At 32.8% G+C, this 17931-nt stretch overlaps 1 protein-coding gene across 1 annotated transcript in view; it reads right to left on the bottom strand.

Annotated features, from left to right (window-relative positions):
* Positions 1-11788: 11788 nt before the first annotated feature.
* The window catches only part of LOC129219020 (microtubule-actin cross-linking factor 1-like), a 121596-nt gene continuing 115453 nt past the window's right edge, over positions 11789-17931 (bottom strand). The window contains exons 3-4 of the mRNA XM_054853340.1: positions 17796-17885; positions 11789-12937 (exon numbers count right to left, since the gene is read on the bottom strand). Coding sequence (XP_054709315.1) covers positions 12827-12937; positions 17796-17885 — 201 coding nt within the window. The 3' untranslated portion in view covers positions 11789-12826. The remainder of the gene's footprint in view (positions 12938-17795; positions 17886-17931) is intronic.

Genomic DNA, 17931 nt, shown 5'->3' with positions numbered 1-17931 from the left:
TGTTGAAATCTACTCCGCTTGGAAAAGTACAATTATACTCTGCTTTTTTCCCTTGATTTTAACGGAGGAAATGACTGTGCTTGTGTTCTGGGAGGGGTTTTAACCCCAAAACCCCTCCCGTGGCTGCGCCACTGCTTCTTCGGCAGTGCTCAGACATATTTCAAGCAGTAGTTTTCCTGCAGTGAGATGACTTATGCTGAATGTTGCAGGAGACTATAATCCTTGAAATTTTCATATTTTTCTTGAATTCCTTCTCCATAAATCCTATGTTTCATGCCAAATTTAATGCTATTTGGGGGAAGGAGGTAAAGTTTAAATTTGATGGTATTTTTTATTTATATTAATCGATCAATGCTCACTAATAATTGAATAAATGTCCACTACCTCCCAAAAGAATTCCCGTTTCAGTCTCTGAAATCACTCTTTAGTGGGATTAAATTGAACAAATTTTCAGTTATTTGAACTTGGAAAATTTCAATAACTATGTTCAACAAAACAATATGAGTAGAGTTGTGTATTTAGATATTATATTGATTTAAAGCTGGGAAAAGTATTTCTAAATAGTAGCATGATGAGTTTAAGGTATAGGAATACGATATAATACAGATAATCAATTTCTATGGGTAATAATGCACTTCTACAAGGCATTTCAATATGTATTATAAAACACGAGTAAAATTCGAATACATAAATGAATATGTCTGAAGTAATTTACTTTTCAATTACAAATCTAAAGACATGTAAGCAACCAAAAGAAAACCTTATAGTTTCATACCAAAAGTATTAACACTTTTTCTCATAGTATAAAATCATTGGACCAAATATATAATTGCTTTCATAAGTGATAAAGGTATGAACCTAATCAATCGATTTTTTTTAATACATACAGTAATCTTACTTCCAAAGAATAGCATACATACAACAGAGATAGGATACCTTTTACAGTTTCTCAATGCTAACATGGACAAAACTCATGCAAACAATTTGTTTTGGAATATAATAGTACACTGAGTCTAATCTCTGATCTTCCATATTACCCTGCACGAGTAAACATGCCAGAAAAAAGTGAGGTTGAGATACATGCCAGGAAATTCTAATTTTCAAGCGTGCCAGATAATTTGAGGTTCATTTTGCAAAAGAAAAAACAGGAAATTTCACTGCTCAGTTCCAATCACAAAGCAAACTATGAAAGGGGAAAAAGAGATAAGATAGCTGAATCGTCAGTAAACAAAGAATGAATTTATTAAATCCAGCATTCCTCTATCTACAATTATATTCTGCAATCACACAATGGGTAAACCCTGGGAAAATTTTCGAAATGAATTAATAGTGAAACCTTTTGTGTGGTATGATCTCTAATCAAGGAAAAGTAGCAAATAGCTTATTCAACATAACATATTAAAGGCACTTGAGAGGAATAACACTCATGATGCTGATAATGGCTGTAAATGAGTTGTTTCAGTGACACAAAAAGTGAAGTCAGTGAATCAAGGGATCAGTTTTTAAAAGAACTTTTTTTAAGATTGAAAAATTAGTTTAGTCAACCAACAAATTGGGAAAAAAAAGCAAAATAAAAATAATATGTTTTTTTTTTATTATTATTATTATTGTAGGTCATTTGTTGTAGATTTAGTTATATGCCAACAAAAGGATTGATTCAAAGCAATCACTCTATGATTCATTTACATATATATATATTTTTAATATTTCATATTCCTTTCGGAGAGTTTAGAGAGTTTTTTTTTTTTTTTTTTTTTAATGCATTGAATAGCTAAAATTAATTTTTCATGTACTTCAAAAATATTTAATTACAGGCTAGAAATGTTTGCTTCATTTTAATTACAATTTTATAAAATCATTCATTACAAATTAAATTTTCCTTTTTTGAACGATACCAAAAAGTACTATCAACTAATATTTTAACAAAGTTAAACCACTTATTAATTTTTGTAAGATAACCTATAGAACTCACGTTATTTTTTATGTTAGTATATACTTATTATATTTAATTTTATACACATTTTTCACACTTCACTTTTTCAGCATGCCAGAAGGGACTGGGCGAAGGTTATTGGAAAACTGGTGAACGGCGAATTTTGTGGCATGCCGACTGAAGCAGAGTAATACGATATTACTTTATTACTAGCTGACCCATGGGAAACATTTGCTCTCAACATCAGAAGTTATAAAATAGCTTTTGGTGCAATTTTTGAATAACAGCCAAGATGGGACTTGCTTGGTTATTTTTCCCTTATTAGCCATGAAAAAATCTTTATAATGATGTCTTATTTGTGTGGCATGCTCACGAAGAATCCTTGAGAAATAGTACACGTTACTGCAATTAAGTGTTAAAAAATACATATTTTTTGGCTCATAGGAGGACAGAAGGAAGGGGGGAGGGAGTGATCCCATGGCCTTCCTTCTTGTTATTAGCACAATGCTCTTACCAGCTGAGCTTATGGATCTCCACCTTGGGATGCTATTCACTAAAGCAATGTACAATAAAGTATAGCCAAACAAATTCAAATTGATGTGTCTATTTTGATAAAATATTTTTTGAATGTTACTGCGCTTTGCCCTGTTAAAATTAAGGTTTTGATTTGTAATTTTAAAAATAAAATAACTGTAGTTCAGAATCCTGTAATGTGTTCGGATTATAAACTCAAGGAAATTTGAATTAGAATTCTGCAGAAGATATTAAGTCATTGAAAAAAAAAATGGCCTTGAGGATTCAAGCTCATGATTTTTGCACTATTAATATGACGCTCTAACCATCGGAGTCAATGATCCTCCATTTTGGGATGGTATACATTAAAGCAACCTTGTCATAAAAAATAAAATAAACCTTTTTTTTTTTACTAAACAGCCAAAATGTGAATTGTCTTTTTGTCTCCAAAAGTGTTGAAAAAGAAAAAAAAAAAACTTCAAAATGATACTTTACTTATGAAGTTTCATCAAAAAATATCTTTGAAAAATAATATATATGATGTGAAATATGCTAGTACTTAGGGACACACTATTATACTTTGCACCTTATTCATTTATCAACAATCCAATAAATAATTTAAACTTTGTGAAAAGTTTAAACAGAGATATAACAAATTTTAAAATGACAGCTGCATAAAGTCATATCACAGTCAGAATAATACGAATTACAAGCATTAACTAAAAGTAGAAATCAGTGGCGTAGCAACAGCAACACTAAGAGTGGACGAATAAATTTTGTGAGCGCCCCCCCTGACCCCACCCCCGATTTTGAGATAAATTCTTGATCAAATTATTCTTCTATTCTGTGCAATGCCGGCTCTAGCAGTTTCGCAGAATCGGGCTAAAATGCAAAATCCCAACCCCTCCCCATGTTTAAAGAATTCAAAAATACGAGCCAATAAATCTTGTGAATTAATAAAAAAGTTACAAAATAAAACCATATATTTATTAAGGCTATAACTTATATTAGACAAACAAGGGGGGGGGGGGAGCAACATCAAAGCATATACCACAATAACATTCTTAGCAGTGGCCTTAATAAATAAGTCATCATTTAAAAATAATAATAATAAATAAATCAGGATATGCTTTTGGGGGGGGGGGCATACCCATCAGTGGCGTAACCAAGAAAATTTTGTTTGAGAGTACACTTTAAATTTTCCCCAGCTCACATGATGTCCGGGGATCCTCCCCTTGTGAAATTTTTGAAATTGTAGCCTAAAAACCGCAGTTTTAGTCTCTGGTGACGTTATGAGGAGGAGTTTCAGGTGGCTTTCTGAGGAAATTTTTAGCAACTGAGCTTTTAGAACGCGATTATAGGCGATATTTGTTGACGTATATCAATGAGATTCAGCTCACTCTATTTAAAGAGGACTGCGTGCTAAGCGCCTCAACTGACTGTCGTTTTCTGAAATTAATGTGACCGTAGACCATATTTGGTTACGTTAGGGGCTTGGCAATTTTTCAAAATTGTAGTTCCAAAAAAGAAGTCTTGAACAATTTTTGATGTTTTTAGAAGGCGAGGTGTTTGGTAATTCTCACCTGACAATTTTGTGAAATTGAAGCCCTGGAAATGAGATTTGAGACGCTTTTTAATTGCTTTGGCTGGGGAAGGGGGCTTCCGAAACGTACACTGTAAGAAAATTCTGAAACTTCACAGATTTAATTCGGGCAACGTTCCGGGATTTCAGATTTCCATCAATTTCCTGTGACAAAAAAGTTTGAAGTTAATATTAAAACTTTAATTGGGTTTGACTTTTTGCTTGATTATTAGGCCAACACGAACACTATTTCATCTGTTAGACCGAGGTATTCAACCTTTTACACTTCGAGGAACCCTTTGAGTTTACTGTATTATTGCAGGAACCTCGTGATCAAAGATCAGAAAAAATAGGATATTTAAAGTTTAACTCCTTAAGACCGAAGCCGCCCGTATACGGCTTTGTAGCTTAGATCCGAGACCACCCGTATCCGGCCGAGTTCTGCGAATTCAGGGGTGGTGGGTAGAAGAAGACGCCCTACTGCGAGACCTCCCCGAAGAAGACCCTTTCTTCTAGCCGATAGCTATTTAGCAAGTGATAGCGACAACTGCATGAATAGGGAGCTGCTAATGACTTGATGTCGCTTGGCTTCCTTAAAAAATGAGATAAGATGAATGCGTTGTACGATTTCGTTTCAATTTCCTCCACTTCTAATCCTCACTTTTTTGTACCACTTTTTTAAAATAAATTCTATTCTAGGATTTATAAATTAATATTTTGTATAATTTTTATGATAATTCGTACAACATTAAAGCACAAACTTTGCAAATAACTGCATATACATGCTTCAGGGTTACAAGGAACCTCGAAACACGGGTGTGCAATTACTACTTGCAATATTTCGCCATCTATTAACCTTTTCTATTTTCATTATTTTTATTTTCAACCCAAATGTAATTATTTCTTTCCAGTTTTAGAAACTTAAAAGTAGTACTCAGTAAATCAGAACTTGGAAGGCATCTAAACAAAACAAATCTGCCCAGAGCTTTAACTTGCTTGTGAAAATATACTGCACCCCACCACACAACTGTTACCCAAAACAGTAGCGCCCCACAAAAAGTGAGATAGGAGGTCATAATTCCAACGGGACTTAAAACACACATAATATGTAAAAATGTATGCATGGGTCAACCAACTCCAGTATTCAGGTCGCACGGGTGACTAAAGAAAATGCCTTAGATACTAGTTCTCTCAGAATGGTCGAAAGAAAAGAATTTTTTTACGATATTATACAATTTATAAACTACCATATTATCCACTTTACCTTTAGAGTTCAAAATTTTGAGTAAAGTGATACTTGCCAGCAATATAATATATATTTGCACTTATAAAAATTTAATCACAAAATAGCATTTTCTAATTTTCTTCTGAACAACATGTTATTCATTAATTTGGGAAATTCAGTCAGTTTGTCAACATGTAAATTCAGAACCATGATTTACAAAAAAAAGGTAAAAAATGACAATCTGCTTAAATCTTCAAAAACAGTTGTCTCTGAAGTGGGATAAACAGAAATTTCTAATGGCGCTAAGTCACATTGTAAAATTCCTTTAATGATTGTAGTGTAACAAACACCAAAAAATCAGATTTAATTCTTTCCTAAATTCATTTAATTAATTTATAAAGACATTATCTCTTGCTTTCAGTAGCACATCCCACAACTTTGTTTCCTTGAAAATATAAATTAATTGTTCAATTCTTCAAACAAATTAAAGTGCATATTTACTTCTGTATAAATGGCATTATTCAGGAAAACATCATCAGAATAAATTGTAGGGAATATTTTTTTTAAATCATGTCATACAGCATTTTACTTACTGATAAATATAAAGAAAATCTAAATCTGTGCTTCTACAACTGTTGCATTTACACTTTTAGCACTAATTCAGAATTAATTGATTTTTTAAGAGAAAACAAATGTCACCTCCTTCCCCCAATATGAAATTGTTGTCATTAATAATTAAGCGATTTCAGAGTTGCATCAAAACAAGAAAACTTTCGTTCCTTACAGATTTATCTATCTTGCATTTCTATGTTAAAAAGTTGTATGTTTTCATCTTTATCATATTCGATTAGCTAGTTAGATACGATAACCATGGCAACTTGTGTGTTTGTGGGTTGAGGGGGGGGGCAATTTTACCTTACTTTTAAAAGTAAAGGGGCCTTGCCCTCTCACTTTTCAGAGTTAAAAATTAACAATCGACTGAAAAATTATTTCTACTTGGATTGATTTTACGGATTAATTTATTTTGCGGGAATAAAACCAAAAAAACTCCAAAAAAAAACTGAATTTTTCTTATGTTATTTCATTGGAATGAAGATTATAATTGGAAGAGTTCAGGGCCGGATTTGGAAGTGTGGAGGCCCCGGGGCAAACGAAGGAGTGGAGGCCCCTAATCAGTGTTCGAAAAGATCATCATATTGTCGAAAATATCCGATACTTTGATATACAATAGAAGACCATTATAACACCGACCTATATAACGCAATTCTCTATAAACCGTACAACTTTCCAGAAGTAAACAATAGGTTTTGAAGTTTAAAAAATACCTCTGTTTTGTTATGCAAACATAAAAATTGTTATTTTGAAACAGTTTTTCATCTTTCCATCTTAATCCAAAGCTTTTAAATGGAAATTAGTACCCCCCCCCCCTTACAGTGAACAGAAAATACCAGATGACTCTTGCAAATGCAGCTGTTATGCAAACCAAGAAGCTAGCAGAAGTGCACTTTCTTTTGATTGTGAAACATATTTATTTGTGAATAACTAATTGTAATGTTGGTGCTTTAATACTCATTGCAGATAAAACTCATTCTGAAGTGCTAATATAGAGACATATTCTGAACATTAGTTTCAAAATTTGTGAAATGATCTATATAATGCAAAAACCCGTATACCGCAAAAGCTCTGGTCCCAAGGTGTGCGTTATAATGATCTTCTACTGTATATCCGAATATATTGATATGTATATATCCGATATTTTCGACCCGTGAAAGCTAGGATCTTTTGTAAAAATTTTATTGTGGAGGCGCCGGGGCAGTAGCCCGCCTGCCCTCTCCTAAATCCGGCCCTGGAAGAGTTAGTCTACGGTGGTTATTCATCCCAAATTTTGACGCCAAACTCCATTTTTATCTGTCATTTAATAAGTAATGTCAAAATCAAATTACATAGGCTAGTTTTATTTTAAAAAAGAAAAAAAAATGGAGGAAATAAATAAGATTTCGTGGCTTCCCAACTAACCATTCTCTTAACCCCCGTTTTTTGAGAAAAAGATTTTTTTTTTTCATTATTACTCTTGAAAAATTATCTTTCTATTATTTTCTTTTAACTTTCCTTTTTTTTTTCTCCTGACTGGGATAGCTTTTATTACTTGTTCGTAGTATACTCAGAAATGGAAAAGAGGAGATAGGGGATTTCTTCCAAATATTTGAAAATATTTTCAAAAACATTCTTTCAGTAATAATTCTCATCAGTTTGTGCAAATTTAATTGATTGAAATTGGAAAATTTAAATTATTGCATAATAAATCTTAAGCTTGTGCTTGAACTGTAATGTTCTTATTTATGATTAATATATTTTTTTTCTTTATTTACCTACTCTTAAAAAAAAAACAAAAAAAAAAAAACCAAGATGACTGTTATGCATCTCGACATAAGTTTGAATGCCATCAAAGATACCATTAGAGCAAAAGTGAAGAAGCCCGCGCGCCCGAAGCGTGAGTGATTAAGGTGACAGCTAACCACGCCTATTGCAATTAGCAAACAGAAGAACGGAAGAGGAACGGTCGAGGGGTGTTCAGCGTGGACGGTTCCATTTCTAAAATAGCTTAGGCGAAAAAGTCAGGACTTAACTGTGGCAAAGTTTCCCCCTGGTTCGGTCTTAAAGAGTTAACCTACTCAAATTAAGCAAATTGCATCCTTATTTTATCATTGTGCAAACATCTTAATGAAATAATGAATGGTAAATTAGTTATTTTTTAAAAATATATTCCATGGAGAATAAACGAAAACAATATTTCAAATAACAACAAATGAATTTGTGTGGTTTTTTTTTTTTTTTTTGAAGACTTGCTTTTGATGGGTAGTTTCCAAAATTTTAAAAGTAGATTTTTCTGAAAGAGCATGCTTTAAAACATAGGATTTGACCATTTTTTAAATAATCTGACCAAGTTTAATATATTTTTTTAAATATTTTAATCAATGCACACACACACACAGATTTAATTCCCTTTTTTACGCTTCTGCACATGACATCACAAGCGAGGAAATGCCATTCACTGATGCCATTAGCGCAGAGCACAATATTTAATATGTTTCTTTACTCACATGTACTGGCAACGATATTGTTGATAGCAAGCGTGGAGCCCAATATTTAATTTGCTTCTGAATTATCATAACCTGGAAATGAGGTAGATAACAAGCATAAGCCTTCAGCGTGGCTGTGGAGTGCACGCCAAAGTTCATCACTTGTGATGTCATAAAGACCATGCCTTATTTGAAAAATCAGATATTTAAAAAATTAAATAAAAGTTTAACATTTTGAAAATAAAAGATTTTCCTCGCTCCATTTTTTTTTTTTTTGCTCATTCTATCAACTTCAGTGACTAAAAGTAGTACATTTGACTGATGAAAACAACCCCATTGTGCTTCATTCTTAAATATTTTGAACGGCTGGAATATTAGTTGAAATCTACAGCCTAATGTTGAAATCTAAAACATCAACTTTGTGCCTAATGTGTTCTTAGACTTTGCCTATCTATCAGTGCTCCCCCACCCCCCTTTTGTGTGGGATCCTACAAAGTTTATTTTTGAAGTCTATCTCTCAAGCCTTGAGGTCTCCATGTCAGGAATTTAGAAAACTTAACTACTTTGTTCCACTATAATTTTTCATAATTCTTTTTCGTTGTTATTTTATTATAATTAGTACTCCAATAAATATTTCCTTGAAGTTTACCTTCAGAAACAAAAAATTCACTAAATTTCCTCATTTATTTCTCTGTTAAAAACGTAAAAATGCAAAAGAAAAACAAACATTTAGCTAAGCATATTTTCCAGTATTCATAGTACAAAAACTGGGATAATCAGTCAGGCAATGTAACGACAATAGACTTAAAAGTTTTTAAAAAGCCAAAAATATAGTTGATTACAAATACATTACATGTTTTGCACTAACTTGCATAAAAAGCATTAGATGATGACTGCGTGGTCCAGATGCAGAAAATGCAAACTATCCCTTTTTAAGCTACCGCAAACCACAATGACCTCCTGAACGGAACTAAAAACAAATTGCAATTTCCTGTGCACTATAACAAAATGTTTCCTGATGGACACCCATTTTCCCCTTAAAAAAGTCTGGGGCACGAATCGTTTAACACACAATCACTGGCTGAAGTGTCTGTCATTACAACCCCTGTATGACAATAACCGCACTAATGTGGAGCCAGGTGTCAAGCAGTGTGGAGGACCATTTCTACAAATTTTGTCTTGTGTCGGAGGCAAAGAAACCCTGGGGCAAAAAGCACATCATGAAGAAAGTTTGTATTCTTATCGAATGGATGTGCGAACATTTCCATTTTTTGATCATTTGGCATATTTGAGCCATATTAAGCTGTAAAAAACCCTCGAGGAGTACAGGTGCTTAATGAAGACTAAGCAAAATACCTTCTTAATTGAATTAGGAAAGAGAAGGAAGTACACATTATAAATGTCTCATTTGCAAATATGTTTTGCAGCTAATGAGAATCGAATTGCCTTCTGAGTGTCTTTAAATTTTCAGCCATTTAATATTTACAAAAGTAAGAATAAAAAAATACCTTTACTATTTTTCTTTTTCTGCCAATAGAAATGTTTTTTAAAAAAAAGTTATTCTGGTTTACATCGCAAAACATTCCGGGGTGGGGGGCGCTGGATACGGCCCTAGTTACAGTTGATAATGTCTAACACCGAAATATTCTTGTTTTAGGTTCTAGTTGAACTTTGTCTTTCAAAATATTGGTGAAAAAATTGTCCTCCCTGGCCCAGGTGGGGGCCCCTCGGCCAGACTGCATGGGCTACAATTAGTAAATCAAGAGCTAGGTGCAAAAATTTGGTTTGCTTACTTACAGGTGGTAATATCTAAGATTACAAGAAGACTACCTAAGACCAATGTATTCATGCTTTAGATTCTAGTTGAACTTATTGTCCTTCAAAATAATTGTCTCCCCCTCTCTCCAACCAGGATAGGGGGGCCCTGGCCGAGCTTCAAGGGCCTATTGGTAAATCAAGCTCTGCGTGTAAAAATTTCATTCGCTTAACTTCGGGACCCTACGTCATTGTTCTTCAAAATATCTGGTAAGAAACTTGGTCCCTCTGGCCCATCATAGCCTATTGGTAAATCAGCCCTGGGTGTAAAAAAAAACGTTCGCTTAGGTATGCTTGGTAATATCCAAAACCAATGTATTCGTGCTTTGGATTCTAGTCAAACTTGGGGGTCATATGGAATCGTCCATCAAAATTCTGGTGAAACAATTGCCCCTTCCCCACCCCCGGCCCAGCTAGGGGCCTCCTAGACCTGGCTTCATGAGCCTATTGGAAAATCAAGCACTCGGAGTAAAATTTTGTTCAATTGCAGTTGCGGTTGATAATATCTAAAAACCAATGTAGATTAGACGGGGGGAATGCCGCCACCTTAAGGAACTTCAATTTTTATCACCATCAAAAATCGTATTTATGAGCTGGATCAATATTTTGGATTATTGTACGCCATCTTAAGATATTATGCAAAATTTGTCATTAATAAATCAGCAAAAGAAATAGTCATAAAATATCAATTTGTCAACCTCTGCACTGTGGCGGTATTACCCAGGCAGCTGGGGTAATCCCACCACGGACATGGGGTAATCCTACCACTAGCCAATATGACTAAAAGACTAAGAAGGAAAATTTATTGAAAAGCCTATTTATGCAATTAACAATACAATATAGGAATTGAAAAGCAAAAGAAATGATATTTTCAGTTTATACGAGTGAAAAAACAGATTTTTAATACAAATATTTTAAATTCGTCTGCTTTTTTTCTTAATTTTCAAAAATCACAAATGTAGTTTACAGCTGTTTCAGCATTGCTAGACTCTAAATGCACCCACTTGCCACAGTGAGTGCATCTGTATCACAGTTCCTTTACACAAAGCAATATAGCACTAAGTTGCACAAAGTTGGATCGATTGGATCAAAAAGGTCATCATTTTTGTCATTGTCACGAAACTTTTTGATGTTAATGTCCTCCTCATCTGAAGAGTTTTCCAAACTAAAAAGTTGCTTGCACCTTTTCTTAACAGATTCATTCATTTTCTTTCGCCATGTAATCACTGCTTTCTCTTTCTTTTCATTTGGATTCAGTTGTGATATACATTCCCAAAACCTTTGCTGCAGATTTTGTTTCGGTTTGTTTCTTTTTCAATGACCTTTCCTTTCTTTTGCTAGTGTTTCTTCCAAAACTGTCTTCATTGGGACTCCCATTAGAGTTGACGAGTGGCCTTTACTTTCAGAACTTTCCTGTACCCTTTCTGCAGCCAATTTTAGACTTGGTGAAAACTTTTCTAGCGATTGACACCAGTTTCTTCTGTTAAGACTAACAACTCTTTTTACTAAGCACAGTTTACAAGAGCGTATTTTTGTTCCTTTAAAAATTGTTTTTGACCTATACAGTGGAAATATGCTTCTGTGGGTAATGCTGCCACCATGACGGCATTACCCCCGGAGAGGTGGCTTCATAACCCCGATCCGACAAGATGGAAGAAATGTAGAATAAGACATCAAAACAAACGTAAGTGATTGACATTGTTGATTAAAATGTAGGCTAAAATATCTAGTCAAAAGTTGTTCATAGCAAATGCTGCCACTGCAGCATCTAAAGGTACGTACCTCAGCTTTTTTAAAGTGGAAAAATAAGATCAAACTTCTTCAAAACAACGTTCGACACTATAAGAAAATAACGCGTGCAATGGCTGCCATCGACTTGGGGCATTGGTTGTAGCATCCTTTGCTACAGGTCAAGAGCTGTCAGGCTGGCTGTCCAGTTTCCTTGACTCAAATATCAGGTGTGGTGGCATTTCCCCAGGTGGCGGCAATCCCCCGGTCTACCCTATTCATGTTTTAGATTCTAGTGGAACTTCAGGGCTCTGTTGCATCCAGGCCCTGATTACTGAATAGACCTACTAAGTCATGACCAAGGGGCCTGCATTTTAGGAGTCCACAAATAGCCGAAATTTTTTTGGCCAATAGCTAAAATTATAAAGTTTCGCAACTGGGAGCCTTCGAAAACAGGTTCGGTCAATCACTTCCCGATACTTTAATCAGGCCTTTGAGGCATCACGAGGCCGCTTGCCCTTACCGTTAGAACCGCCACTGTTTGGCTACACATTTACTGTTATAAATATAGAAGGGATAATCAACAATGTGAAATGAGGTAAAATTATGTCCTTAATACGAATGCAAATGAGGGATCAGTCAAAGGTGTTTGAGTAGACAGCCCTAGAGCTTCCGACCTCCGCTTTGGTTTTTTCTTCTCCCCCCCCCCCAACTAAAATCTTTCTTTTCACATGACAATTTGATCAGCACCTTTGTTTTTTCTTTCTTTTTTTTTTTTGATGAGAAAGATTTGTGTTTTTATCTATATTTTTCAATTGATTCTGGTCTGAAAAAATAAAATGTTTTCTCGGAACAAACTTCCACTGGAGAAAAATTTGGAACGAACTGCAGATGCGAGGCCGTGGGCTGTCGCCCTCTTCGCCCATGCCTTGCTACGCCTCTGGTAGAAATTACAAAATTTTATCAACAAAAAAACTACTTACATTTCTTGATTTTAAAAAGTCTAGTGCCATTTGTACATTTTGGAGCTGATGGAAGCGCATCCTCCCTTTTTCTCTGGGCTATAACAAAATGCAAAGAAAAATTCAAGCTCTAATTTTATTACAATGTCATTATACAGTAATACTAAGAAGTAGACTGTCCTACATTTTTAAGAGAGTAAAACAGCTTAAGCTCTAAGGGCAGAATTACTCTTTTTACATCTTTTTATCAATCATGCAATGTTCACCATTCAAAACAAGAAAGTTCATTTGTGTGGTTAAGTGAATGGTCTTTGAACATTAAATTAAAAAGAAAGCTTGAAATTCTAAAAAGAAAAGACCCTCCTTTCTACTAGCATTCCAAGACACTTATCTGTACAATTTCATGTTAATGTTTATGAAAAGCAGTACTTTCATACTAAGGGAAATGATATGATAATTTTTTTTTTTCCCCCAAATTCAAATTAGTATCTCGTATGGTACCTCGTTTATGGAAATTTTTAAAACTTCGCTTTGAAAATCAACCAGTTTTACTTCCAACGTTTGAAAATATTTAGATATGGTATAGAGTTTGAATAATTTCAAGAAAGTTTCAATATTTTTCACCAAAATCTCAAATAGGAAAGCACAGCTTATTTTGAGTTTACATTGATAAGTATTATTTGAACTAAGAAAGATAATCTATAGAAGAAGACATAGGACTTAAAGAAAAAGGTTTTATGTAGTACATTATCAACCATTACAAAGTTGATTAGATTTCAGAATAGAGACATTATTTTATGAAAGCACTTTCCAAATTTTTTACCCATTGAATCTCTTTCTTTCACTCATTCATTCACTCTTTCTCACACACAAACACATCATCTTCTTGAAAAAATCATTCTTCTCATACAAAATCCCGTTTTACTTTTCGTAATTTCATGGTTAGCGCATAAAAAAGATATTACAATTGATTTTGTTGTTGACACTACAACTGGAGACATCAAATTCATTCTTCCTCATTGGGAAGAGTGATGAAGGGTCAACAGAAAACATTAATAGTCGTGTCATTCTCCGAAAAATCAGGAATTTGTGTTTCTGGTTTTTACTATAAAGGATTAAAGTTTAAGAAAATAATTCAAGTGAATAAAACACTTTACTACAACTTATCAAATATACTGAAGTTGCTAAATGAGAAAAAAATATTTCATTTATTGTTTAAAATTTGGCCACTGAAAGTGATTTATCACATCCGTGGACTGTAACCACTTATCTTTTTTTGTTTCCACATTTTATGTTTCATGCACCAAACAAGAAATTAGCTAAGATATATTTTTGATAAAATACATATTTAGTACACGTCTCAAAAATTTAAAGTTAAACTTAATTTTCATATTTATTTAATTGCAAGTTTAATGCTTGTAACCAGAGAAATGGTCACATATGTGGACAGAAAAGAAAGTGCCAATAAATTATTCCAGGTTGCAGTACCAAACTGTATTGGTTGAAGGATCAACTCTCAAGAAGCCATTTTATTTAGTGGGTCAGAAACAGAAGCTTGCTTTGAGATTTCTGTGAATTTTTTTAATGTTTATGTCTTTGATTTACAAAATGATCAACTCATCCAAGCTGTGGCTCCTACAGATTTAAAATAACTAGAGAAGATAATACAATAATTCATTGAATTGATAATATTAAATGTAAAATATTTGTTTTTCAACTTTCAAGTCAAAACATCAAAAGCACATGTTCTTAAATGTAGAAAATATTTGTTTTTATCACATTCGTGGACATCACATCTGTCGGCACAGTTTGTACATGGATGAGGCACTAAGAAAGTAATTTAAAAAATTAAAACATTTGCTCGCTTGATCTGAACCACTATAATAGCATTATTACTTTAGGATAGATCTAACTTAATCTTAAGTAATTAACATATTAGGAAAAATTTTATTTTTTTACAAATCAGCAGCAAAATTCCTGCTTTTTTTGAGTATGACCCAGTTGTCAAAAGTTTAAATGCATTGAATTAGTAGCATAAATAAATTCTTAGAATAATTGCATCAAATTTAAAGAAGATGGACAACATCATTAATATTAAAAATTATATTTTTAGAAAAATATACTACAGTGCAACCCCAATTTAGCAATTATCAAGGAACTGGAAAAATTTATAGTTAAATCAAGGATATCATTAAATCGAGGAGCATAGACATTCAATGCAGTCAAATCCAAACCAATGAAATGCATCATTAAATTGAGAAAATTGTTTAAATCAGGCATCATTAAATCAAAGTTATACTGTACTTTAAAGTACAAACTTAGTTTCATAGGTACTCACAGGAAATGTTTTTTAGTTTCTTTCTATGGAAATACCAAATAATTATCATAGAAACATGTTGTTATGAAATTATTTATATTAATGATGTTGTACAAAAAATTTTATTCTAAAAATTAATATGTATTTATTCTGTCAATTGTATTAGAGTACCAATTTTAAGGTATTATTATTCTAAAATGTTTGAATATTTTCTATTTTAAGTTTGTATCACCATAATGAAGCATATGTGATTAAGTTAGTAAATAGTTTTTATCCAAAATATTTCAATCTTTGATTACTTTTATAATGAAGCTTTTGTAGCAAGCTGGTTATAATTAGCTCTAAGAGATTAAATTTCATTTAGATACAGCAGAAATGGTTATTGTAATTACTTCAGCTAAAACTTCTAATTTTTTTTAATCATTAAACTTTGCAATATATTGTGTGCTGTGTAATTTGAAATTGATAGCAGAATTGAAATGTATTATACAGCTTAATTATTCAAAACTATAATGCTTAATTAATGTTTATAGGTCTAACTATATGTATTTAAAAATTTCTACAAAAATACATTTACTTTATCATACAAAATTGTAACTTAGATGTTAAGTTCTTAAAATCTTCCACTTGGAAGAAATCCAGGCTGATATTTTTCACAGTTTTTCTCACTTTAGGGAAAAAACTTGCCAACCAAGCAGCAAAATGGCATCTTGCCATTTGCTCTCTTTCTTTACATTCTTAATAACAATTGAGAGTACTTCATTAGTACACCATTTAATAAATAATTGATTTTGAAAATAATGCTGGGGCATTTATTGGATAGTAAAAGAGATTTTAACGTTATCTTTTTCATCGACAAAAATTTGTTGACACTGTTAAAATAATAAGAGGCACCTATGTTTTAGTAAACAAATGAAACGTTCTATTTCCTCGCTACGCTCATTAAATAAATTTCTGCTACATGATTTGCAAAGATTTTGTTGAAATAAATATTTGCCAAAAATGTTCAAGCAACATTAATTATTAAAAAAAATATAATAACTACTCCTACTCCCCCTCTCCCCCCCCCTTCCAGTTTTAAATATCCCACTTAAAATTTTGGTCCAGGTGGAAAATCTCACCTTACTTTTTTTCCTGGTGAGAATCCTGTCACACTTTCTTTTTCAAACTTCAGAAAAAACATGAATAGCAAATATAGAATCCTTCTATGAAGTTGCTTAAAATTACAACTAATCATATATATAATTAAAAGAACTTATTTTTAAAAAATTTGGAAGAACAAGCCCTCTTTGTAAAAATCTTGAATACACCACTGAAAGGATATAACTTGGTTGCTAAAATTTATTACAATAGATAATTACAAGCAAAATCATTTAGAGCTTTACTACTTACAACAGTTTAATATTCTTCACATCTTTGTGCTTGACTTCAGGGCAGCACTTACAATGCAAATATTACTACATAACCGCATGTTGAGTACTATTTGTCACTATAACTTGTAACTTAATTTTGTAAGTGTAGAGGCAGTATACAGTGAAAGAAGATTACGAGGAAAGGGTTAAGAATCTAATTTCAATACTCTTTAGTATCTTCTAATCTTGCTCATTCATATTAAATTATTGACATTTGTATTTGAACATAATTGTTAAAATTCTCTAACTTCATTTATTGTAACGGTATTCCAAATATAAACAGTTTTAGAACAAATTGACATCCTTAATATGAAAAGCAATGAAAATTAGTTTCATATCTCCAACATAAACATGACAGTGAAATAAGAAATGGATACAAAAATACAGACAAACTCGCTTATATGGAGCACGAAGGGACTGCAATATTTGTCGTTGTAACCGAGTGCTCGTAAAAAAAACGAGTTTGTGATAAATTCCTACACACTTAGATATTATTATTATTTCTGGTTCGTTTGCTTTAAACTGTCTTACTGTCTGATTGTATCTTTCTTGTGCACCCGAAAAAAATCGACATTTGCATCTCCGACTTTAAAAAAAAATTCGAGTTTTTCTGCACATCGAAAACAATAGACTATTCCTTCACATTTGCCATTGTCGTAGTCGCTTTCCTTTTTTTTTTCATCTGCATTTGCTTGAATTTGATCTACAATATCCTCGGAAACGATAACATATTGGCGTCAGCAAATAAGTAATTTTTAAATGTTTCTCTACTACAAAAAAAAAGACAGTCATCATAACCTTTAGAAGTATATCTCGGAAATGATAACATACTTTTAGACAAATACATAATTTTTAAATGCTCCTCTAGTCCGCAAGTTTCAAAAAACGGGCCGTGTTATCACTTTTTCTCATGATTTATGTCTTACCTCTAACTTTTGGTTGAATTCAAAATGTTGATGAAATGTTTCCAAAAAATAGAACAACTTTTTCTGAGGATTAACTTAACAGAAACTTTATGAAATACAAAAATATTGCTCGCTTTAAGTGGGATTGCTCGTGAAAGCAAATTATGCTCCTATAGACTTAACATTGGACCAATCAAATATTTTGGATTTCCTTGCTAAATCCGGGCTTGTTATAAGCTAGTTTGACTGTAGTTATAGAATACTATGACCAATTTGTAGTTTAGAACATTGAACATTTTCAATTCAAACAAAGAGAAACTTACAATTAATTCACTAGAAAGTACTTCAAGTAGTGATATCAAGTTATGTCCATCACGTAAGTCATCAAATAAATCGTCAATATGGCGATTGACCTATAAAAAAAACATTAAGATTAAGTCCAAAAAAAGCAAAAGTCTT

The sequence above is a fragment of the Uloborus diversus genome, chromosome 3, assembly GCF_026930045.1.
Source record: "Uloborus diversus isolate 005 chromosome 3, Udiv.v.3.1, whole genome shotgun sequence".
Taxonomy (NCBI): domain Eukaryota; kingdom Metazoa; phylum Arthropoda; class Arachnida; order Araneae; family Uloboridae; genus Uloborus; species Uloborus diversus.
The sequence above is the reverse complement of the archived record's forward strand: the minus strand, read 5'-3'. Positions and strand labels throughout refer to the sequence as shown.